General features: G+C 42.8%; 1 protein-coding gene across 1 annotated transcript in view; it reads right to left on the minus strand.

Moving 5' to 3' along the window:
- Nucleotides 1–26,729, minus strand: part of EPHA5 (EPH receptor A5) — a 196,769-nt gene that overhangs the window by 30,606 nt on the left and 139,434 nt on the right. Inside the window, exons 6-11 of the mRNA XM_015861732.3 lie at nt 26,087–26,211; nt 22,919–23,078; nt 18,876–18,981; nt 9,061–9,126; nt 2,499–2,566; nt 620–745 (exon numbers count right to left, since the gene is read on the minus strand). Coding sequence (XP_015717218.2) covers nt 620–745; nt 2,499–2,566; nt 9,061–9,126; nt 18,876–18,981; nt 22,919–23,078; nt 26,087–26,211 — 651 coding nt within the window. The remainder of the gene's footprint in view (nt 1–619; nt 746–2,498; nt 2,567–9,060; nt 9,127–18,875; nt 18,982–22,918; nt 23,079–26,086; nt 26,212–26,729) is intronic.

The following is a 26,729-nucleotide window of genomic DNA, read 5'->3' on the forward strand; positions in this document are numbered from 1 at the left end:
GCCTCTCACAGCAACATACATTTTTATGGACTGAGCACTCTTTCCAATTTTACAACTACCTTTTTTTAGAGGTAGCCTAAATGGTTATTTTTCCTTGTGAACAGTAAATTATCTTTAAAGACACGGTATCAGAGGGTGACAGATATTCCCCCTGTTGGATGTGAATCCAAACACACAGCTTAACTTGAACAGAAATGGAAACTTAGTCTTTTAACCATGGGAATTAAATGCTTTGGACTTGAGTTTGTGCTTGCATTTGTCCTTCCCCCTTTTTAAAAAATATCAGATGAACTTTCAATCTTTATTTTTGCTTTAATCGACAAGGAGAAAAAGATGAAAGTGGTGCAAAAGAATCTGAACATTAAGTGACTAATTTCCCTTAGCATTCACTCAGCTCAGTCCAAACTTGCCTGTTTTTTGCCATTTTTAACACAGTCACTGAAATTCAAAACTACAGTCAATGGCAGATTTGTCCCAGGCCTCTGCTGGAACAAAGGTATGCTCCACATGCCTTGCAAAGTGCCTAACAGCACAAATATTTCACAGCCCTTTTCTGGTTTCTAATGTTATAAACATCAGCCCTCCGCACTGCTAGGGGTCACAAAACACATTTCCATACCGGCTCCGATAACTCTTTCAATGGTAATACATGAAGCTTCTATTTCCTTGGCAAACTCGTGGACAGCTTGATTAGGGTCCTCGTAGGTGTGGGGATCAATGTAGGTTCTTACACCAGGCAGTTTAACTGCAAACACAAATTAGGGTGTTAAACAGCACATGACACAGCAGATGAGGATGAGATGAGGATGACACCCATTCCTACCCCTTGCACTGTCTGCCTTGCCAAAAAACATGGCAGCAGGGGAATCTATTCCTACTGTAAAAATGAACAGATAATGCTTTTTGAGTGCACTCTGAGGATGCCCTGTGCTTTGAGACACCATGCAAGTGAGTGCGTTCAGAAAAGACATTTAGTTTACATGTGACAAACACGCATCTTCATCATATTTAGGAAAACCCATGACAGTGGTCAGCTGGGAAGACGTGCAGCTCAAAGTTCCTCTTGGTGCTGAGCAACGGGCTGGTCCAGGGTGTGGTGCAAACCTGTGCTGTAGGGAGACCTTGCTTAGTGCTGAGGAATGGTTAGAGAGTGCCTGGGTGACCTTGAGCAGGCAGCTCTGCCTCTGCACACTGTAGTGCCTCATCTGTAATTCTCCCCACTGCAAAGGTTTATAAAGGCTTTGAGGTGTTTGACAGCACTGGAACGAGCCCTGTCAGCCAGTTACAACCCAAATGAGCAGCCCTTCTGCAGGAAGGGGACTCCAGGAAGAAGAGTACAAAATGCAGAATGCTGAGGAACAACTTGCAAAGCAAGTCAGATGGATGGCAGTTGATGGAGAGCTGCAATAAGTTATGCCCTACCACTCATATATTAACTAATCAATCAGCCACATTATTTCAGATGGAGTTACTGAAATTTAAATGAACAGAATATTTGCAGTACAAAGCCTGTGGGTTGTACCAGTGTAAATGTAATCAATACCAGGCTTTCTCTACAGGACTCAAGAGGAAAAAAAGTATTTTCATTATCTTTATTATAAGTTTGTTTTGACAATCATTAAGGCTACTCAGATGAAGAAATGCTCATCAGTCTAATAAGACAGCTACATTACACAGTGGCTCTTAATTGATTTGCTTCCTGCTGCCTTCATTACATAGCACTAATGGAAATCTGACTTTTGCTCACAATACATTTGCCTTTTCCACCCCAAATGGCACTTTACTGTTACAGATTCACAGATCCCACAACATTTTATTAAGGAAGGTTTTTCAGATGCTGGCTTTGGAAGTACCAAAGGATTGAGAGTAATTGCAATATGTACTTCTCAGCATTACCACAGAGGCTCATTTATTCAGACTACCTTATAGTTGTTAAAATGGCATTTCTGGAAGCTTCCTAAGAGTAAGAAGTGAACATTAATTCCTCATGTCTTGCAGAGGCATCCAAGGCAAAGAGTAGCCGGGGGCTCAGTCCCCACAGCTACTTGTGGGCTGGCCTGAGTGGAGCAAAGGTTTACAACAAGTATTCTGGACAGACGCACCCAGAGCACAGACTGAGAGCTGTTAAATGCCAGCCAGGCAAAATTAAAAGCATCTTGAGTAACAGTGCGTATCCCAGTGCCATGAAACAAACCAAAATGGCTTGTTAGGCTGATCCACTGCAAACAGCATTCTGTTTGCTCCATCCTGGAAAAAGAATGTGCAGGTGTGAGTAGCTGGGCACAAGTTAGAACTGTTCCAACTCTCAAGTCTGCGCTTAGTCCTCCGTGCAGCTTGGAGCAGGGGCAGATGGGGGCTTACTGAACAACAGAATTATCTGGATTCTTTTGTGAATTAACAGCAAAATGAGTTCTGAAAAAATACACCAATCCTCAGTTGTATTTCTCATTACCAGGCAGGGCAGAAAACACATATGTCCATGTTGGATCTTTACTCACTGTGGCCATTATGAAAATGCATCTTTTCTTCTTCTGGGTCTTGTTTAGCCTTGCTGTAGCCACACCGCCTGGGAAAAAAACAAAAACAACAAAAAAGAGTGCTTTTGTCTCTGGAATAGCAGAACCTCCCTCATTACCTCAGCTGGGTAAAGCACAAAAACCCAGAGCAGTGACAAATCCAACCTCTCAAGTGGCCGTACCACTGCTGTCCCAGTTTTAGCTCATCAAACTACTTGCAATTTCCCTAATGGGATTCAGGGCCCAAGGCCCGCTGACTTTCAATTGGACTTGTGCTTCTAAATCCCACAGATGCCTCTGAAAACTCCATTCTGCCATACATCTAATTTAGCTATTATTATAAAGAAAAAAGCAAGAACAGGAAGGACAATGGAAGGGGAATGGGATGAAACATTAGAATTGCAGAAATGGGATCTCCTAGTCCACAGAGCTCAAACCCCAGCTTTTGCAGGTACCGTCTTGTACGTGCTGCACTGTCCCTTTACCCACTGCATTTGCACAGAACTGGAACTTTTTTTGGTATTGTAAAAATAGCCTTATGCCAAAATAACATACAAAATGATAGGGTTAAAACAAACGTCTACCTGTTGGCTCACTGCCTTCCAGGGTTTGCTGCACACTCCTGGCTCTGACTGGGCTTCCTCCACAACTCCTACCTTAACCAGGGGAGCTACCATTCATGCAATCCCTTCTGACCAGCACCAAGTCAGATGGAGGGCAAACAGTCACTGCCTGACCTATCTTATGCCTGCGTTAGCACCAGGCAGTGCAAGGATGCTGCTGGATCCCACAATAGAGTTGTGAGCAGCCATAAGGGAGTCACATCTCCCCCAGAGAACCTTCCTGTCAGTCTGTGGCTGCCTGCCCTGACTCAGCCCTCAGCCTTTGCACTGGTTCTCTATGGGATGCCACCACACCAGCAGTAAGTGGCTGCTTCAGTGGCATTTCTGAGACCTGCTTCACATCCATAACCACTTTGGAAGCTACAGGGTAACTTCATGGGCAAGGACAACCATTGTATACACACACATGTATGTATTTTAAAGTATGGGATGAGGTGTGTAGGATTAAGACGTATCTGTCATTGTTTCCAATGGACCCAATATCGTATCTGTCATTGTTTCAAGGACCCAATATAATAACTGGATAGAGGAACTGAATAATCCTTAAAGCAAATCACATGGACATGAGATACGGGGACATTGCTTGTATGAGTGAAAAACCCACAAGCAACGCTCAGAAGCCAGCCAGCACACAGCTGGACAGCTGGTGTTACACCTCCATCAGAAAGCCTTGGGTTGCCACTTGAAACTGAGAAACTTGGGAGACTTCTCTTTCATGACCCAGGATTTCGAGACAGGGCATGCACATGCTCCAGAATAACTCACAGCAAGGAAGAGTGTATGATTAGCAGAAACAAAACTGCAATTAGGAGGAGGTGGTAATAGGCATCTGCATGAAACATGCCCTCAGCATGAAGTCCTATTACTGTGAACTGCTGCCTGCCTGGTTGCAAGGGGCCGAGCAGCCTTTTGACTATAGGATTTTGGCACCAGATCTGTGAAATGATTTAAAAAAAAAAGCCTGGTAAGGGGATGCAGGAAGGGCTGCTAGGCTGGGTCTGGCAGCACAGGGCCCCAGAGGGCTGAGGAGGGCAAAGAAATATGAGCTACGTGGTTACTGCCAGGAGGGCAGCAGGGACGTGGGCTTACCTCTACGAAAGGTGCCAAGGTGAGACAGGAAAACACAGAGGCAAGTAGAGGGCAATGGATTGCTACACGATGCAAAAATAAGGGGGGAGTGACAAGCAATGCAGGGGCACAGGCACAAAGATGACAAGGCCTATACACAGGGTGTAATGAGTAAGCAGCCAGGCTATCCATGCAGGGTGCAATTTCAGCAGCAGTGACAGAACCACAGCCAAGCAGAGACCATTGTGCTCCGAATGCAAAACCGATCATAGAAGCAAAGAGCAGCCCAGAGACACAGCTCGTGGGTTATCCCCACTTTGCTCTTGGCAGTGCTCTTCTCCTGCTTCTAGTAGTAGCAGTACCACTTCCCATGCTGAGACCCTCCCAGTAAGGGTCATTTTAAAGGGTATTTTGGTGCTTATGATCCCTGGGGGAAAATGGATTCTCCTCCTTCATCGTGCCGTCCTCCCCTGAAAGCCTAACAACTAAAGAGGTCTCAATAGCAATTCCCCCTTCTGGCAACCCCAACGTTTTAGTTCTGCAGGTTGCCAGAAGTTGAATCAGGTTTCTGCAGAACTAAATTTCGGCACTGGGGTGTGCACGTAAAGGAGAGTGTGGTTTTGCGGTGTATATTTAAAAACTCAAAATTCCTCAATTCATCCTTGCTCTACCTAAAGCACGTACACCAACATTGGCTTATATGAAAAACAATAATTTATTTTCTTCATCTTTTTCAAGCAAATGTCCTATTTCTTCTTCAGGCTTAGAGTGCTTCATATAAAACATACCTTTCTACCACTACCCTATATCTTGCTCATCAAGAGGGAGGAGACAAAGACAGGGAATGTGTGACTACCAACATACAGGGTTCAAGCACACCATAATGCAAAGCACTGCTGTACCACACAGGGATACATTTAAAGGACCTGTGCAAACAAGTTGGCTTTGGCTGTACCCTCCATAGAACTACGCAGAGAATCAGGCTATACACATCCTGTCCAGGGCTAAACCTCACTTTTTCCATTCTAGACCTTCAGTTGGTTTGGATACCACACAAGGAATAAGTTTTCTGACTTTCTTCCCTACCTAAATCCCACAAAAACATGCTATTTCACATTAGGAGTCCTGATTCAGTAAGTGAATCTAACTAGTAGATAAAATTACATTAAATTCTGGTTTTCTAATATGTTTCTTTGATAGAAAAAGCTCTCATTTGCTTGGGAAAATAATCTGTTTCTGCCTGCATATTCGCTCTTAATTCTTATCGTAAAAGCTGCAAGTTTGAAGTCTCCTGATGAAGATTCATTCTCCAACTTATTGTCATTATACAAAACAGATTTCCTTCATCTTTTCTGTATCACATACAGTGAAAGCACAAAGATCCTGACACTGCCTCCCACTGTGCTGGAGACACTCAGCCAAAAAGTTAATGGAATTGAGCAGCACACCTGGATCTCAGCTCATTTACTCCTGTTGTGGATTTGTCCCAGTTTTTATATCTAGAAAACAGATGTCCTCTTTGCACAGCTCTGTGTATTTCAATAAAGGTATCAGAGGAAAAAAGTGAGACTTCAAATATTCTTCAAGCGTCATGTCTTATTTAAAAACTACTTGCAGATTGGCAGGCAGCTCATAAAATATTTATGGAGCAGATTATTAGAGTGAAGTTGTAAAATGATTCCTTATATAGGTTTATAAAATATAAAACGGATAGGTAGAAAGATGAAGAATCCAGCTGCGAAACCAATGCCCTCTGCCTTGCATGATGCCAACGGAGAAGAATCTTTCCAATGTCAAGAGAGGAGGCAGGAAGATGCTTGCTCTCCCTGGACAGACTGGGATACTTGCATCCGAACGAGCACTAAAGAATGCCTTTGCTGGGTGGTGTGGCTCCTCAGCTGCCTGGGGCACCCACAAAAGCCACAGAATGCCAAAGGGAAGGAGTTTCCACGTCTCTGCCTTGGGCCACTACCCTGGACAAAACCCATGCAAGAGAAAGCCAGGGAACTGTCTCTAAAAGCATAAAAGTATCTGGATCTCAGACATTCAAGCCCTGGGTGGTGATATGGCAGTCTTTATGTAATTTTTTTTTCTTTTTTTCTTTTTTTTTTTTTTTTTTTTTGTTAACAGTAGAATGCTAAAGCACTTCAGCACATGGCCAAAGTATCACTGAAACATGAGGATAACATTTAGAAGTCTTCAGTGCGGAAAGGGACCTCACTTTGCTAGGTGCAGCCAGTACCATAAAACAGTCTGTGTCCTGAAGCAGCATGCAAACTGCTGTCCCATTCCTGCAGAGATTTATATGTGTATTCTGTCCCTTACGGACAAGACAAATGAACCCACTGTACTTATCTGAAACAGAGACGAATCCCCACTTGCTTTTCAGGGGTCAGACCTTCACTCAGAAGCATTTCTTTTACTGTAAGTCTACTTCAAAGAGTGCACCCAACCCACCTCAAGCTGTCATTTTACAAGAGTTTTGCAAGGACCCCAAAGTTGTTGTTTACAAGGGGTTAGTTCTCAGTTCAGGCTATTTTTTCTAAGATGTTAAAGCAATAAGGCTGCATACGTGTTTCAGGGCAGGACAGTGTTCCATCCAGAGGAACAAACAAACAGGGCTCTGTACATCTGGCCAAGATCCTGCCTCCTCTGCTTGTGTGAAGACAATAGCTAGTAGGGCAGATAGTTTTATGCTAGATAAATGATGCTGATATCAAGGGCCAAAGGCAAAAAGCCTTCCTACAGTGATGCTGGTCCATGCCCAGCATTAACCTTTGCTGCTTGCAAACTGAGAATGTACTTAGTACCACAAAACCAGAGAATATTCAAGGGACTATTGTAAAATGAACATTTTTTCATACTGAAAGTTGTCTCCTATTTTTCTATCCACTTTCCTCCTGCTTTTTTTCATGAGGTATCTGTAATGAGTTACTTCCATTACACTGGACCAAGCTTTCACCACGAGTAATCTGCAGCAAGACACGTAGCTGGGAATGTGACTCATTCAGCTCCTCCTCTACCTACTCTCAAAGACCTATAATTTAGAGAATGAGATTGAAAGAGCAGTAAAAGACTGTGAGATGGTGAGCTACGACCTTCAGTTCAGGTCAAAGACATTGCAGATGACTGGCCCAAGGGGAACCAGGGCACGTTCCCTTCCTAAGGGCTGCTTCTCAATTTCTCTCCCCCCTCCACTGTGCAGTCCTGCAGCTGACCTCCAACTAACTTGGACACCTTACAAAGGAAGTTCTGCAGTCCCAGTAGTGGTATTTTTTGTCTTTAGTCTTTCCCTGCCTTTGGACTGAATGACTCTTTGCTTTCCTAAATCAGCACATAAACAATTAAACAAGATACTGCTTCCTCCTCTTGCAGGAAGTGATCTCCATAAATCTCTTTAGAAAGGTTGTCATGCCTTCCTATAGCACAGTTGATGACATCCGTGCCTTGAAGTCACTTCTCCCGTTTCCCCTCCCAGAACAGCAGCTTGTCGCCACATTATTCTCCGCAGCTTAGGAAGAAACTTGTGGAGAGTATTTTCCAGGTCAGCCAACTGTTCCCTGCACATCTCTCTATTCAAAACTGTTCAGTTCATTCCTGTTCTGTTCGTGTTCTGTTCCTCCGAGGAGACATTTCCAATACTTCCATTGCAGCCCCTCTCTTCCGGTGGTCCTAGCTGAGGAAATCTGAAGCACAAATCCCAAAAAGGGACCGCTTGTGCATTGGTGTCACAGGCATGACAGAAAATAGAAATACCAGGAGGTTTATAGCTGAAAAACACATCAGAACAGCATTTTGCAGTCACACCCTTCAAGCTGAGCAGTTGAGCTTGCTATTGCTGCTCCTAAGCACTCAGTAGTCATGAAAACCAATTTAAAGATACCCCAAAATATTGCACTAAAGGACGCAGAAATGGTCCAATTTGGTGACAGCTATGTTTCACTACCAGAGACCATAAGCCTGCTGACATCATGCAGAGCCTCAGCATCCCCCAGGAAACACAGTAGAACAACTTCACATGTCTCACTCAGCTTTACTGCAAAACCTTCAGAGCTTAACAAGGGAGTAGGGCATCTTGGCACTTCGATGATCTCAAGGAGGTATTCAACAGGGGAGATTTTGCAAGACTCCTAGCAGGCTGAGCTTACAGCTGATTCAGAGATCAAAAACACTTTTCCTTCCAGGGAGCAGCTCAATGCACATCCAGTCAAACCAAGAGAAATTAAACTCACACTTCCTTTGATGAGTTGGAAAAGAGGGGAGAGTATAAAAGAGCAGAAACTGGTGAGGCAGCCTGACAAGAGGTGGTGGCAGAACATGGCAGCATGCAGCACACACACCCAAGCTCCCAACGCCCGCAGAGATATGCCCAAAGCTGCCAGGACATATCGCTGCAAATTGCACCATGTCATCAGACCAATGACATACAGCTCGTTCCACTGACATGCACATTACATGCCTTTAAATGCCATAACCTGTATATACCCACCTGCCCTCCACCCCTTTTAGGGGACAAATGCCCCACTTTTGGTGACAGAAAGCAGAATTTGATGAATTGTCCAGCACGCACGATGTTAAGCTCTGTTATGACACATAACATCTCCAGTGTGTTGTCTGGATCGATCATGGGATAATGTATCAGATTTTTCCTCTGGGAACCCTGCTCTTGCTGGGGGGAACACTCTGCCTTGGGTCATGCTATTTCCAGTTGTTGAGATAGACAAGCTGGATGCAGAGGGCAGATGAGAAAGTGATTTCCAGGGCAATACAAGAAAGGAAGGGAGAGGCAGACTGTGCACAGAAACATGGAGGTGGGACACAAAATAGGAGCCAGCGCAGGAAGGAACACTGACCATATTAGGCTCGGATAGGCAACAGCACGCAGAGAAGAAGCCCACCCACAGCCATGATCGCAGCAACTGAAAAGCAAACAAAAAGGCCCAGAATAAGGAATAATTCCACTGCCCTGGCAATGCCCAAACACATTAGCAACATTTTTATATGCCATTCTTCCCTTCTATTTTAATTATTTGGCTCTTAACACTCTGGGCTGCAAGGATTTCATGGCATGGGCTACCTGTGATAAAAATGCCTTGGAAAGATCAGGTAGATCCTAGTCCTGCAAAACAATTAACCACGTGCTTCCCATACCTAAGAACCACCATTACTGTTAATGGGGTCACCCATGTGCTTAAACTTAAACCTTGGAGCAGGCAAAGTGACTATTTCCACAAGCATGTGTGCAGTACTCATACTATCACCTTTAAAATACAAAGCAGTAGATGACTGCAAGGCCTGCTTTTGCAGACCGTTATGCACGAGCTCACTCAGTCCTAGTGTTTTGCACGTGCGTTAAGCATCTGCAGGAGCAAAGCCTTATGAGTTGTGTGAGAGCATCCAACCCACATCAAGTCAAAGCATGGTGAGCTGAAAGGCACCGTATGCTCATGGCTCACTTTCAGAGACTGCCAAGCCATTACCTTTATCAGAGTATGTATTTGCCTGGCGTCAGCCTGTACTTCAACAACTGCCCTTCAGCCTTGTCAGAGAACGTGCCGTGGACAATATTCAGTTAGTAAGACTATTAAAGTCAAAAAAGGAACATAGGGCAGAAGAAACAACAGGAAGATCTTCAATAGCACACACAGGCACAAGCCCAGCAGTGTAGACAGATAGCCCAGCTAAAGTCAGATGGTGATCTTTTAGTATTTCTCCTATAACCATCACGTGTTCTTGGGAAAATAAAAAATGTGCCATTCTGAGTTTTAAAGTATACCCTACAATGCCTAAACACATTAAAATAACCTATTTAGACAAAATTAACATTCTGCAACTGCAGCATCTTAAATTATGATGCAAAATAACTTCAGGCATGCAATGATTTACAGAATTATATACTGGATTATGTGCTTACTTAAATTAGAACTGGTGAAGAATGTCTCTCTAAGCTCCTTTCACATCAGCACAACAACTCGCCAGCATTTTATAAGCAGAAAATCTTTTTTTTTTTAAAAAAAAAAAGCACTATAATTGACAATATTTGGTATTCTCATAATGCCCCACGTTGTGGAGTCATTAATATAGAAGAAGCTCAGCTTTCACTAAATATCTTGATCCAATTTAACCCTGGATGTCCAAGACTCAAAAGCCCCAAAAAGGCCAGAAGGAACCAATGCTTAATTTGTTTTGTGTCAACTCTGCTGTTTCCTGGGTTCGACCACACAAGATCCCAGTGCAGACAAGTCTCTAAAAGATCACTGCAGCTATGATAACTATAACTACTTCCCAGTTAGCATACATTTTAGCATGGAGTCCTTTTCTCCCCTCAGGCATTTTCTAACAGTTGCTGTCACCAGACATTCCCACGCTGCTCAGCACAAAAGTGAAGGTTTTTGAAACAACAGTTCAATTAACCTGAAAGCAATGACTTCCATACAGTTAAAAGAGCTCACTAGTTTCTGAAACAAAGAAAACTACCCGAGCACCTCATCAGAAACCGAGCTGCTCTGAAATAAAACCTGCTCCCAGCACTGAACCCAGTATACTTCAAATCTTGCACTCTTCAGAGGCAGAAAAAATGCTCAAGTGCAAGGGAGGTGTGCCTTGATACAACCTTACTCCTGCACTCTGGTCACACAGTGCTGTGGCTGTGTCACTTTGAGTCAAAATACTCTGAAGTATAACATGAGGGAAAATCTAAAGCTATTAGAAACAAACTAAATTGGTTCAGTGAACAACAAAACTCACTTTCCAGTCCCAGGAGCACTTGCAGAGGTAAGTCAATGGAGTACTTAAACCTGACAGCACAAAGCATTCATTACTGCTCACGTTAAAAGGACATCTTGATTTGGCTAAGATAAAGATATGAAAATTCTGAGGGCAACAGAATTGGACATTAAACTCCAGCAAACCCCTCACGCACCGTGCCCTGATGGGCACCCCAGGAGGAGCAACGTTTCCTGGTCTGCTCGCACCATGTGGGGATTTTTTTAGTTTAGAAACTGAAGATTTGAAAGTAAATGTTTTCCAGACAAGATCAAATGCTGTGACAAGGTAAGAGATCACCACGCAGTGAAACACGTCTGGGCTTCCTCAAGGTTTTAACATCTTTAACCAGCAAGCAGACCTTTATTGGGAAGTGTTCAGACCCAAGGACCTCAAACTACCTGTACATACACATTGTCTCCTCCAGCCTTACTGAACCAACCAGCAAAGCACAAGGAGAGCTTGTGGGGGCTATTCCTCAGCTCCAGCAGATGGCTGGGGTCCCTCAGATTTGCTGAAGGTTAACAGATGATGTTTCTGCAAAACAAGGAACATTATTGAGAGAACACCTGCAGAGTTAAAACTCCTTTTCTGTGAAAGAAAGCAGCAGCGTTTACAGGTGTCAGGCTGGCTTTGAATGCTTGGAGCCTTGCTTACTGGGGAATGGCTGCAGATGGTCAGAGACCAGGCTGGGAAACCCAGGCCTGCAACACAGCTCTTAGATCACCGCTGGGAGAGCTGGGTCTGCCAGCATGGCCCAGCTTCTTGGCTCGACCCAACTACCATTTTCAGTGATCTTGGACAGGCAAAACTAACAGTTCTCCAGCTCCAGCAAAGGTGACCCCACTCATGCTCATGTGGTTTGCAAGCCCAAGCGCCCAGAGCATGAACTTTTAATAAACTTGTGCTAGGAGTACTGAACACCCCTGGCACTGTTTCAAATCCTGAGCTATATGTTTTGCTAATGAAATATATAAGATAGGCCCCAACAACTGTGCCTTCAATCAATGTAATTAATTTACCACAGGTCTTCAGATCACCCAGACAGCATTTGGAATTAAACTAAATTTCTAGATGCATCTCAGTGAGACTGCCGTACAGAGCTGAGGCTTAAAAAGTTATAAGTTGAAGACTTGGAGTCATGATAAATGAAAGCCTCATCTGCTGCTTTTAATAAGTTGCTCTAATGGGATGTTCTTTAGAGGTTTGTGATTAGAAACCACAATATTTGAGGATTTCTGGGAAGATTTTTCTAATCCTTCCTGCAGCCTTGAGCAATGCTCATGATTATTCCCTGCATCTCCAGGTCAGAATGCCAGCTCTGCACCAAGCATCTCCACAATCAACGTGCTTGCTTCAGTCACCAGAGAAACATCAATGCTCACTGCCAACTGCAGAGAATATACTTATACTTAGCCCAGATCTATATAACATTTAAGGAGTCACCTCCTCATCCTACTGAGCTATTTATAGTTTATATACTAAAGCATGTCTCTTAATGACAATAACTGAGAATGCAAAAGCCCAAGCAGGCAATATATGCACAATTGCTATGGGAAAAGAGAGCGACACTTCCAGGGAAAGGAAGCACACTTGGAAACATCCCTTGCATTACACTCAGAGGCCACAGAAAGTGCACACACAACCTTTTCAGCAGATAAAAGGCCAAGTGCTGCAACATGATGTGCATCCAGGAGAGATCACACTTCCTACATCTAGTGTCCAAAGGAGAATGGAGTGTTCACATATCCAGTGAAGCAGCAGGACAACAGCCTGATCTTCTTCATCCTCTACCCACTCCACAGCCAAGAGAGACACTGTAAAACTTCAAAACATGCACATACAGGGCTTTCATCAGCATTTGGCAGCAACTTGGAGCTGCCACCACTTGAGTCAAATTGCATTTTCAGCTTGAAAGGCACCCCAGCTCTCTTGCCCAAATGGACAAAGGACTTCCACAATGCCATCAAAAGCATCATCTGGATAAGGAGCTTTTGCTGTACTCTCCCACATTTCTCTGATCAGACAGAGCTCATGCCAATCAGTTTTCTGTTTGTGTTGGTACTTCTGTCATTCCCTCAGCTATTACTGGAATAATTCATACATTCTTGGAGCTTAATTACTGACCAAGCCAAGGTCATCTGAAAGCAGATTAGCTTGGGTCCCTAAGTCCTTCTCTAAACTGCAGCAACTTAGACTGGCTTGCTGTGTGTTTGTACAGAAGTACTAACCCCACAGGTGTTCAGAAGGAAAAAGAAATAAGGTATTGGAGCAAGCAAAGTGGCCAAACAGATCAAGGTAGCCCAGAGGCAAGACATTAGATGTAAGGACTATGGGCAGCAGATTTCCACTCCAGCTCTGGGATGGCATCAGCCTGTGGAGAAAGGAAAGGACCCGAGTGCTTCTTTTTTGGAGAGGGATTCTGAGTAACAATGCTGCTAACACTCCTCTCCTGCAAAAGGTGAGAAAAAAGAGCAAAGAAACTCTTAATGTGATGGGGATAGTAAAAATGCTGACCCAAAAGCAGGTGGCACTACACCCTGCCTCCTCTTGGTGGATGGGAATCTTGAATTGGCAAGAGCAATAGTTTCTGCAGCAAAATCCTTCCTGTTTCCAGATGGATTACAGGGGATATTTGGCAACAGGTACTATCAATTAAATGACTACAAATCATGGGAGACAATGTCCTGTAGGAAGAAGGAAGAATAGGCAGGAATGTAGAGATAAAATCCTCTTTAAAGTCACAACTAACAAAAACTGTGACTCACGCCGGAAAAATTCTCTCTATGAAAAATGTTATGTACAACCTGTCTCCTGTTTCCTATGGAAATATTGAAGAAGTGAACTATTTTAAGCCCTGACACATCTTGGAAAAAGACGTGGCGAGTCAGGAGGGGGCTGTGGAAAAATTCATTTTGACCTTCCACATCACAGAAGGCTGCACACGCTGGCTTGGGACCTGCGACATACACCACAGTCCTCTCAACCTCCGTACTCTATGAAAGTCACTTTTTAACAAGATGCACATATTTGTGTCCAGAAACTAGCCCTCTGCCACCACAGGGGCTGATATTTAAAAGTCTAAATCAGCTAAGGTCAAGGATGGATACTCTGGTGCAGAAGCTTCTAATTGCCAATACCCAGGTGGGAAGATTTGTCTTTGCTTTGTCTTTCCAAAGCTAGTTTCTTGCCAGAAGTGTCTTTCTATGTACGCACAGCACAGGGAGATGGGCAATTTTTGCTGCTTCAAATTTATTTCTCTTAAGTTCTATAAAAACCTCTATCCAGTTCTTTGGGAGATCACTTTCGATTGAAAAGTCAACCACAATGGGTAGCTGGCTATAAATGCAGATGCACAGTACAATTCTTGGTTATTTTGAGCAGCTTTCACAAACATGCTTAGCACTGACCTAATAGCATTCCCATTTTACTCTGTAAAAGCTCATTCCTTTGTTTACTGCTGCAAAGCTCTATTGCCTGGAGGACCATAGGGAGCTGCAGTCTCTGAAGACTGACCCCAATATCCCTTCAGTTTTGTAAACAGCGCCCGAGGGACAACGCAGGGAAAACTGCTCTGGAGCTGTGGGTCTCCCTCCCAGTCTGATGGAAACCTGCTTTGTCTGGGCTGTGCCTCACCTCCTGTCTGGATTTGTAGCATTTGAGGGCTGCACAACAGCAGATGCAGCACCTTATTCCCCTTGCAATATGTAGCACGCATCTTAGCTACGGGTGTTGTCTGAAGCAAAAGTCTAACAATTTTAGATTACTATATACTTCAATTAGATACAACAATGCAAGTCGTAATGGATTAAAGCATTGCTAAAAAAGCAAAATTTAGCTATCCTGTATCTGTAAAATGTATTCTGCTGTTGGGAATAACACATTCCTAAGAAAACAAAGATAGTCACTCTATGTTCTTTAATTTAACACTTGTTTCTGGTTTAATAATAGATTTTCAATCCACTTTTCTTTTTTTTGCCTAGATGAGCACAGTCTGATTTAGTGAATCTCTTTGATTTGTAGCCCTGATTGTTATATAATTAATATGCCCTTGATGCACAGAGCAGGAGACTTCAACGGTTCCCAGCTATTTTGCTTAGCGGTATTTATGACCTTGGTCAGAGGACGCATTATTTACAGGAAGCGTTTTCTTGAGCATCTGCAAGTACATCAGCTCGGAAATGCAGCTTAATTGTGTAGGGCAAAGCGCATTCAGTTTCAAATTCCCAGGAACCTCCAGCTTCAGAAACAAAGCTCATTTCCACAGATGGACGCTGGCTTGTGGAAATGCCACTGTGACTAACGTTCAGTTGACCTTTGGTTTAGGGCCAGCAGCCAACGGGAAATGCCAAGCTGTTATTTACATTTGTTCAAAAGAAGTGAGAAGCTGTAGAGATATTTGAAAGCAAAAAGGGAAGAGGTGTGGAAACTTCTGCCTCCAGGGCCTCTGCAGAAAATAAAAAGCCTGTGGAGCCAGCAAATTCCCGAGGCCTACTGCTAGGAAATTACTTTCTGAATTGCGAGCATGAGGAAGGTTGCTCTCAAGTCCCTACACTCTACTGCCAGTTCCCCAAAGTGCTCTCAGTGCCCTGCCTCCTGAGATGCTTGCTTTTGCCCAGCATGTGGGAGGGCTAGAACAAAGAGATATACCATAAAACATCTTAGAGAGCAATATCCTAATTCTGAGGTGCCTAAGAACTCCCATGGTGCCCAGGAACAGCATGGAGCCAGAGATGAGGTGCTCATTTGCAGTAGTGGCTGGCCTATGTCCTCACTGCAGCAAACTGAGAGGTTTCTCTTGTAGCTTTGCTGTTGGACGGTACCTGCCCTCCCACATTATGCAGAGAAGAGAAAGTGCTTGGACTCTTCACAGCTTGCTTGACATGGAAAGCAGCGTGATTTGAGCTGGAGCAAATCCTGGAGTTCAAAATGTCTGTTTTTCTAAAAGTAATTATAAGAAGGAAATAGAAAAGAAATTTAACTCCCTAGTACTAAGCGCTGGAACACATAACCTCTCTAAAGATAGAGGAAAGTCTTCCAGAAACAGAAACAGGTTAACAGCTTCAGAAAGGGATTATCCTATGACTTGGAATGCATTTATCATCCCTGCAATGTCACAGCATGGGAGTCACTCCACGAATTGTCTTAAAACTGTATCCAAGGCAAAGCTGCATGACTGACACATTTCATTGGCATTTCTTCTTCTTTCATACAGGAGCAAATTTTTTGTTTCACTTTAATTTCAAATCGGCTGCCAGCTGTCTGGGTTTCTGGGGTTTATTTTTCTGTTTTGAAGAGTTACTCAGCACAGTAGACAGGCTTTAAAATACAAAGGAACTCAAAGTGGCCAAGAACTCCTGCAGTGTTGAAACTAATTTTCTAATGACAGACCAAACTTTGGCACTGGAGGCTCCTCTACCATCTCAAGCAGAGAGACCGGTTTCTTACCAGTCCAACAGAAGGATTAAAAATCTGAAAATGAACCTAGTTATTCTTTTGTTCCCTGGAGATAGTACAAGGCATGGAGATGTAGTACCTGTAGGTCTGCAACGGCAGTCTCAGGCCAAGGCCTGTGTCAAAGTGGGATGGCAGCTGTTCCAAATTGAGTTTAATCTTCCTTAATCATTTCTTCATCAGGCTCGTTCCCAGGCTGGCCTACCACAAGCCTGCTTTGGTTGGTGCTCCATCCAGGTAACAGAGAGAATGAATGTAAACCAGCAAACACCTGCAATCCCTGCACTTGCCCCTTCTAGACTCAGCGTGGTACCATGGAGAAGCTCCCAGAAGCCTACAGCTGAGTTTCATGCAGGAAGATTAAGGCAGCAGAGCAGGAGGGGATAAAACTCCAGCCATAGCAGTCAAGGGCTTTACAAATATGTCGAGGGATAAAGAGCGATAAGGAAACACATCCTGGAAAGCCCATCAGGGCAAAGGACAGAAGGCCGTAGCTAACTAAAAATGCTGACAAATGGCTCAGTTGCGCAACTTCTTGCTCAGATCTGAGCAGGGTAAGAACAAAAAGGCCAAGCACGGATGCATGTCCTCAACAAAGGGGTCCCTACCATGTCTAATGTGTGCCCTGGTGGCGCAGTAGTAGGAATGCCGCCTTGGAACACCAGGGCCCGGGTGTTTGAATTCCCCCTGTGGCGCAAGTGGTAGAAGTGCTGCTCTGCAGCACAGAGGCTCGAATCCCAGGGGTTGGACTCAATGATCTCTAAGGTCCCTTCCAACCTGCACGAGACTATTACCTATTACCTATTAATGCCTGTGGGAAGAGCCGTAGCCACTAGCTGCCACAGGATACGGCTATAAAGGGACATGTGTCCCTCTACCTGAGATTCATGCCTAAAGGCTCCTTTTGCACTTGCAAAGGCTACACCCACAGCTTTTCTGCAGTCACACAAATGTCCCTCCTGTCTGTCTAACTGGAACAAGGATCTGACCCAAACCCTCCAGCCTTTAAAGAGGGATATGAACAACAGCTTACAGAGTTTGGAGTCATGTCGTTTTGCCTACAGCTTTTCTGTAGCCACTATGCTGCTGCTTGCTTCTCATGCAAACCAGAGCATTTTTCATATTTTTAAGCCCAACAAGTCTCTCAAAGCAGGTGACAGGAACCTGAATGGCTGAGTTGGAAGTGTTTGTCAGTTTCTGACCTTTACTGGAGAGGAGTCTGACAACCACTTTTACCTGTCAGGACAGGAAATAACTGTGCCTTTCTACAGATGCTATATGACTGGGGACAAAGCTGTTCAGCCTGGCTGGATTTCACTGAGGTGTGATCACTGACAAACACTTCCAATTCCTCTTTGAAACAAGACCCTCAGCTGTTACGTTCAGCATCGGTGCAGCTCCTCTGCCAGTATCTTTTAACTATTACTAACACAATGTCCTGAAACATGTAGTCACCTTGCTAGACCCAAGCTCAAGAAAGCAAGACTGTGAGCTACTTTCAAAGCTGAAGTGTTTATTTTGCACTGAAAACAAATTCAGCATCACCAATAGATACTATGCTGGCAAGGCACCTCAGACTGCTATGCATGAATGACGCTGCACTGTTTGACTGCTGCCATTAAAATAAATGCACTATGTTTTGACAGGTACTGCACTGACTGCGAAGAATACATGTGTAGTATATGAAAAATTGCCTTGTGTGTTGGCTGCTACATAAGTTTAGTGACGCAGTGCAAACTGATCCTGACATAAGCCAGATTTTCCCCCAATACCACAATTCCTTGTTCACCAACAAGTTCCATCAACTCCCATTATAGTTGTCAAAGATTGTATAGTCCAGCCTTTTATCACTTGCCTATGTTTAAGCACATGAGAAGTCTATGGGATTGTTTGATGGCTTAAAGCTGAGCAATTCCCTCCACATGAGGATCTCTCTGCATAACTTATTAGTGCATGGGGAAAATATTAGCATCCTACACATGAAAAATGAAATCCAGACCTGACCAAACTTAGGGCATTCAGCCATTTGGATAGAATTCTTCTCTTTTTCTTCACAAGCGTTTACTGAAGTCACATTTCCTCTGTGAGAAAAGCCTACTGCAAGGTCTGAGTGCAAACATATGGGCTTTAGAATATTTTACCTATTACAACAAGTTCTGCTTATTTTTAAAGTAATAGGAAAACACTCCAGTGAGAATCAAATCTAATAATCAGGGCCAGTCTACACAGAGATGAAAATCATTGAGAAGTGAACTACATCTGTGAGCACACATTCGCGATTCCTGTCTGTCCAAACAGATCAATCAGCCCACCCTCATGCTGCTTTATAGCACTACTGCTTGACAGCTCTGTTCACATGCTGCTCTTGCCTAAATTGTGCTAATCAGCTGGTCAGATAAAAGTTATTAGAGAAGTTGGAGAAGTGTAAATACACAGCTTCTTCTCTTACCTTCCACTGAGAAGGAAACCAATAACAACAGCCAGCAGAATAACTCCCACTGTTACAGACACAACAATTATAGGAATCTGGCTCTGGTCACTGGATGCAGCTACTGCTGAGATGAAAAACAGAAAATGGAGATTAAGGTTAAAATTATAGTCAGCACTTGCATGCGTCTTTCTTGTGAGGCTGTCAATGAGGTTTCAGTCTTACCAGTTCATTTCTTCTTTTATGGTTTGTGCTTTCCCTCTTTGCTGTCTGTTTCTACTTTGGAAGGGAAATAGGTGGAAAGGAACCAAAACACATACAAAACCAAGCCAAAACCCAAACTAAATTGCATCTCATCACTGAATTCAGAAACTAAGTGCTAAAACAACTCAGCTTTTGAGAGAGCAAGCTGGAGTTCGTCCTTCCCAGGTCAGCTGCATTGGAAATCACATAGATAAAAGAGAAAATCAAAATAGGCAGAGAAAACATTCATGGAATGATATTGCTGCAGTTTCTAAATAGGTGATGTGAACAAGATCTGAGACAATTAGCATTATCTGTGCTTCAAGAAGCTATAAACAATTAAATCCTAATTCCTTGAAGCATCTATATCACATGGCCAGAATGTGCTTGCTGTAAAATAGGAATCTGCTAAGCCACAAACACTGCTTGGTCGTTTTATCTGCTAAGGGAAGTGTAACTGTGCCAGCCCATGCCTTGTAAAAATCCCTCCTGACAAAATGCAGGAGATGAGTCCCATGGTAGAGACACAAGCAGAAAGGTCAGGAAATCCATGTTCAAGAACCGGGTTTTGCCATATGTTAACTATGTTAAGCAAGTGAGTAGATTCTTGAAGCCTGACAAATGGAAATGCTAACAACACCTGTACTGTGCTTATCTGCTTAATACCACAGGGGAAGAGCCCCACCTCTCCCTGAAGCTTTGCACAGTTTCCCAAGCAGAAACCTAAGCCTTCTCACCTTCCTCTCTCCACCACTGGCTACTCAGCTGCACATCCCTGCTCTAGGGTACAGATCTGGCCTCTTCCCTGGCTCACATTTGGCTGTTGTAGGGGTAAAACCTCACTATAGCTGCTGACCAGGCTGGGGAGTGCCTGCCCTGGCGGTAGTCCCAGATGCAACTCCAGCCACTCCAGGGAGAAGCAGAAATTGATTTCTGAGCTGCAGAAGACCTTTAACTGAATGACTGAAATAAAGGGGGTCCTTAACACAGGATTAATTTTATGGAGGCTATAAAATAGCTGAATATAGCCCTATATTAATTGTTAAACGAAAAGAAAGAAGAAAAGGTGAGGCACTGAGCATGCAACGGATTTCAAGTATCTCTTTATACGGTGCTTGACTGCAAGTGATGTGGGCTCAGGAACAGTAAATGATTTCAGAACGACTGGCCCAATACATTAAAATTTAATGTTAACAGCTCCAAACCTGTGCCATCATCCAGAGATTTTATTAGCCTCACGAATTTATAGAAGCTCCTTAAGATGATGCTTTATTGCTTTCTTGACAAAATAATTAAAAAGAAAAACATTTAAAGGAGAACATTAAGCTATTACTCTGGAGGTTTTTTGCACAGCTTGAGGGAAGGCAAAGTAAGATACACTCTGCTGTGATACATGGGAGAAGGGGAGCATGAATTTGTAAACCAGTCTGGGACCTTGTTGCCATGTGAAGGAGGGGACTTCATTACCTTGCATCTGTGACATGATCCTGCTCCCTCCTGAGTGATCAGCTGGACTAATTCACCAATACAGCAGAAAAATAGCTTTGAGCGGTGTTAGTCTGTGGCCAGGTCAGGAGTGAGCTCTGTGGCATTCAGAAAGGGGGGAAGCAGCAATTGGGCACACCCAGCTACAGCTTCCACCTAAACACAAGCTTCCATTGAAAATTGCAGATCTGGCTTCAACACAGAACTGCACATTCAGGCAAGAGTATGTAAAACAAAGCCAAAGTTTGAAAAAAGAGACAGGTCCAAAAGAAGTTATAGATTTTTTCACCCCGTCCACTTCTCAATGCTTAGATCATGCAGCTGTTAGCAATTGTTGTGATACTTCCTCCAAATGTATATAAACAAATTTACAGAAATGCTGTGAACTGGAAACAAAATGTGTCGTTTGGTCCAAACTGTTTTGGAAGGTGAGTAGATGCTTCATTCCCCCAACAGTCACTGGAAGGCTTTTGTTTGTGCTGGAATCAAAATTAATTGCTTGGGTTCTCCAAAATGTTCAGTTCTGAACTCTAACATCACACTAGGACTTCAGACTGCATTTGCTTTCTAAGTGTCTGTTTCTCTGGGATAATGGAACACGGGAAAGCAGTGAAGTGTCTGCTCACTCTTCTGGCACTAAGGCTGACTTTGTATAGGGCTTTGGGAAATGAAAAAAATCACCCTTTTTGAGAGGTCTAAAATGTCAAATGGAGCTTCATTTGTGCAAGATACTGAGGCTTACTCTACATTTCACAGTAAGCTTTGATGAATTATCACTATTTTAGGACTAGAATTGCAGGCGATTATGGCAATGGATCAAATGTACATGCATTTAATAAATGATTTCACTAATATTCTGAAATACTATTTGTCGAATTACTCTAAACTAGGAACTTTCCAACTGCTAGCAAACTTTCCTAGTATAAACATGGAATTAATCTTCAGTCTAACATGATTTTGTTGCTACTTACAGGATACGATTAATGCTTAACACAATAAGAAATACATCAAATAGTCCATTTTTATTGCATTACAACTTGCACCATGATGCTATTTGCACTATGGTAGTTCAAGCACTGGCTCCACAGCTGTATCTGTACACATATAGTGATTCCTTTAAACATCTATTATGGCTTCAAAGGTGGCATGCACTGAAATGACAACTTGCTCTCTTTTTCTCAAAGAACTGATGATGAATTTTAAATGAACTGGAATACCAGAAATTGAAGTATTGATGAATTTTAATGTCTACAGAAAACACAGAGCCAATTGGCTCTTTTCCACAGGAATAAATTGAGTATTTGCACTGTAATTTTTCCTCTTCTACACAATTAGTGTAAAAGATTATTAAATGATAGTTGTACAAACCAGAATAGGCATAAAAACTACATATTTTGGAAGTGCATCTTTGACACCTCAGCAAAAATCTGGCAGTCAGGACAAAAAGAGTTCAGCCATGCCTGAACTCATGTGAAAGAATGGCTGGGCATCTGCACACAACCCTCAGCAGCTGGACCCTTGTGCTCTCAGCCCCAGATCTGCTCCAGAACACAGACCCAAGTGATCAGATACACTGAAAGAAAAAACAAATAAATTCAAGCTCCACAAATTTTTAACAGGCTGAGCAAAGTTCTATGCCTGCAATGCACATTTTTATCACTTCTGATCACAAGTCAAATCCCTTGCCTCAAGGCTGTGACATTGGCAACCATCAGAAGCCATCTTTCAACTTGACAGTAACTTGCACCAGAAGATGTGAATGCTGGCTAAATTCTTCCCCTCACAGAGATGCTCCACTTCAGGAGAAGAACATTATCCCTCAGATGTAATCAACAGATACTTAATAGAGAGCTCACTGTCCTCTGCAGATGGCCACGAAGGGCATGGAGAAGGTTTCAGCCCTTCATCTCCTGCCAGGCCTTTTCCCCCTTGCACAGGTGCTGCATGTTCCTCTCTTCCTATGAGGAGTACAAGAGTGTGGCTGAGAGTATTCTCACCTTCACTTACACACTGGCAAACCAACCATTCAACACTAACATCTCTCCCAAATACAGGGCTTTTCTAAGCCAGTTCTAAACTTTTCTAAGGCATTTCTGGAGCATAACAATCTCCTGGAGCCTCAACTCCTGCCCCAACATGTGAAACAAGGCAGTAAGGACAGGTGTGTTAACCCACCCAGTGTACAGTCATGGTGTGCCTGATGCATAATATGGCAGAGGATGAGACCAGAAAGGAGAAGAGCACAAGACTAGCAGAACTCTCTATAAAGATATCAATTGACTCCTTGCTGGTAGCCATTTCAGGGTCATGAACTGACAGTAATTAAAAGGACTTACACACTGGGCTGGTTTCAAACTCAAATCTTCGACTGAAGCCACCGTAGCCAGCAGCCGTCCGGGCTCGGATCTGGAAGACGTATGCTGAGCCTGGTTTCAAGCCATCTGCTGTAATCGTGGTCTCTTTGGATTTGATGATGGTGTAGCTTGTCTCCTGGTCCTTTTCCCAACACCAACAAAAAACACGAGTTCAAACACACAAATACTGGCTCTCATGGAACAGACTTAACATCTCCAACAACAGTGTTACAGAGAATTAATGAAATATGCACTTTTAAGGATCTCTTCCCCTTGAAAAAACCCCCTGAAGGCACTTCCTACAGTACAAAAGGAGAGATCTGATTTTCCCTTGCCTTGCAGCTTTTATAGCCAGTGACTCTAGGAAGTACACGAAGTACTTTCCACCCATAAATAATGACACGCAGGACCAGAACTGGCACTGCAGAGGGGGCAGCCTTCTGTATCTCTGGATGTGCACATCTTAAAAGGCAGTACAGTTGGCACAGAGATGCCTGGGGCAACTAAAAGGTTCAGACTACAAACAAAAATCAGTCCCAAGGCACTGAAAAGTAGAAAACAGCTCCTTTGCCTTAAAGAGGGATTTTGATTTATATCAAATGCTACTTCTCGGTAATGCAATTAGGCCTAAAAGAGAATAATATATTATACATTGTACAACTTTATGCTGGCATTTCTAGACCCACGAATTAGATCTTGGCCAGGAACAGCCAACTAAAACTACAGGAAGACAACTAATTTTGCAGTGTTCTTCTGAAGAAATGAACGTGAAGAAAATTTGCTGAAATAAATCTTAATTTAAATCAGTTTCTAATGTGAAAGAGTTTCAGTTCTTTGATTAAAATTTCACTCAAATGCTTGGTAATTACTCTTAGAACTATTTACTGTAACACATAATCTTGACAAGAGCTCATAAATTAAGGACTACGAATTGGGAAACTGCTTTTTATTCACCATACCCTCTCAAATCTAAATTATTATGAAGTAAACAGGAGTCTGGGGCAATTTCCCACCAAGATTTTTGCATCTCTATTAGGATCTGAACTGATTGTTCTTTTTTCTTTCTCACTTAATGGGCAACTTTCCACAGATAGTAACACATCTGTCTGAGGCCCTGGGAATCTCCAAATGTAGGATCACATATTTTCTCACTGAAGCCTATAGCTAAGCAGGGCTGTATTGGAAGTATTTATGTCTACCTGCCCCCCTTTTTTTTTTCTTGTTAAGGAATGAATTCTCTTAAAGGAATGTGATCTGATGATTCTCCGTTTTCTGAAGCATTCTATATTGATCATTCTCATCCACTGGAAATGAACACTGTGAATTCACTGTTATAAAGGGCTCAAACCCAAGAGAATATAAATGACAGTAACAACAAACAAGAAGGATTAAGGATGACATCCCAAATATAACTGAATGAATAGTTAAAAAGCACTAAGTGAATATTAGTTCACATATTTGCTTGTATGTCAGACCAATTAGATTTTTAATACACTGATGGCTCTGCAAACATTTAAACACTTGAGTTTTCCTACAGAAGACACTAAGCTTTGCTATCAGCCTGAAACAAATAAATCAAGACAGTATAGACTCAGACGGGCTGTAACAATCTCCCCATGAATGACTTGCACTTTAAGAACTATTTACTGAAGCTACCTGTGAATAAATTTTGAATCACAAATACAAGATTCTAAAACCCTATCATTTGTTTGAAAAGAAACTAGACAAAACAAACATATAAATGGACTTTTCTGGCCTTACTTATTTGCTCATCATTAAAGTTTAGAGTCTAATCTTCCTGGGCTACTCCAAGGTAAGGAGACAGTACACCACAACATTCATTCAAAGTCAATAAAAAAGTCTGAAATTCACCAATTCCAGAAAAACCATATCCTTACTTTGTGCTTTGTTGGAATCTCTCCGTTTTGCTATAGCAGTTCTGCCAGTACCCCAAGAAACTACATTCAACTGATTTTTTCAAAATAGCATATAGAATAATTCAGCTGGAAGGAACCATCAAAGATCAGGGAATCCAGCTTCCTGACCACTTCAGAGCTAACAAAAAAATCAAGCGTGTTATTGAATGCATTATCCAAATGCCTCCTGAACACTGACAGGCATGGAGAGCACCAGCCACTTCAGCAGGAAGCTTGTTCCAGTGTTTGATCACCCTCATGGTAAAGAAATGTTTCATAAAGCCCAGTCTGTACAGCTCTGTGTCATTCCCACACATCCTAATAAACATGTCAGCCACTCTGCACACAGACCTTTCACACTTCCTCTAACTCTTGCTCTGGAATCTGGTTTCACTCCTCCTTCTCAGTTGGAAAAATGAAGGTCACCTCCACCTGTTCTGGTGCCTCACCACCCTGACTGTAGAAGATTTTTTACTTATATCTAACTTAAATCTACCTCTTTCAAGCTTGAAAACATTTTCCCTTATTCTGTCACCACAGACCCTGCTAAAGAGTCTGTCCCCTTCTTTCCTATAGCTCCCCTTTAGATACTTAAAGACTGCTATCACATCACCGTGGAGCCTTCATTTATTGGCATTTCCTTTTAAACGTCACTAATTTTTCAATAAGAAAAGATGTCACCATTTGAAACAGGGGCAGAGATGGTCAACCTTTGTAGGAAAACTGTTTCTCGTTACACAGAAATCTAGAGTTGGCAAAAAAAAAAAAAAAAAAAAAAAAAAGGCAAGCTTTTAGAAGCCATGATGCCCTTCTTCACAACAGAACAGACAAAGTCTCACTTTAACCCTCCCTCACTTCCTAATACCCTGGACACAAAACCAAGTGAGGAACTGTAATACCAAGTGCAAGGGATAGCCTGATGTTTCTGAGAGGATACATAAACCTCATCCCCAAACCCTTCTATTTTTAACAACTGAACAGGTTCTACCCTAATGTGATAAGGCTGAGGAGGAATCTGACACAGATTTAATGTATTTGTTCAAGAGAAGCGGCACACTAATGGAAAACAACACCCTCATTTCAAATCTTCCTAATCATTTACTGCAAAATCAATGTGACATTGATTTACGCATAAAACTGCTCCATTCCTTTCCATGACTCAGATAATTATAACCAGAAGAAGAGGACAGGAAAGAGAAGGTACTTGGGATGCTCGGCAATCAGTCCGTCACACCTTTTCAAAATATTTGATTTCGTATTCCAGGATGATGCCGTTGGGTCGATCTGGCTCCTGCCAGGAAAGGGAGATGCTATTTTTAGTTATCTTCCCTTTTTTCACACTACTGACTGGAGAAGGTGCTGCAAGACAGGAGAAAAACAGAACAGACAAAACCATGGTTAGTAAGACAGTCTACCCCTTCTGAACTCAAACTCATCAGCACGTCATCCTTAGCTACTGCAAATCAGTGGGGCACTCTGGTGGTATTCGGCCATTTTTAACAGCTGGGAATCATGCTGCCTACTGCCACAATTAGAGCAGTAATCATTTACCCCAGGTTAGGGCTTCAGCTGCATGAAGAACTTGTTACAAATGGTGAGCAACCAACTTGTGCCATTGCTGGCATTTCTGGAAAGCTTTGGATTCCAGTATGTGTTGGTTTAGATAAACCAACAGCTGACAAAATGCAAGGAGAAATGAGATTCAAGAGGATGAGCTTGATCTGAGCAAACCAATTCAGCTGGATCCCAAGAAAGCAGTGGGCTCACACAGATTTTCAGCAGCTGAGGATCTGACTAGCATTGCCCACTTGAGCAAAATAAAGACAGGAACTAATGTTAGTGGCTTGTACCTCAACCTTGTCTTTTCGAGCATTTTT

Source organism: Coturnix japonica, chromosome 4 (genome assembly GCF_054131305.1).
Source record: "Coturnix japonica strain WE chromosome 4, WE-NBRP24, whole genome shotgun sequence".
Lineage (NCBI taxonomy): Eukaryota > Metazoa > Chordata > Aves > Galliformes > Phasianidae > Coturnix > Coturnix japonica.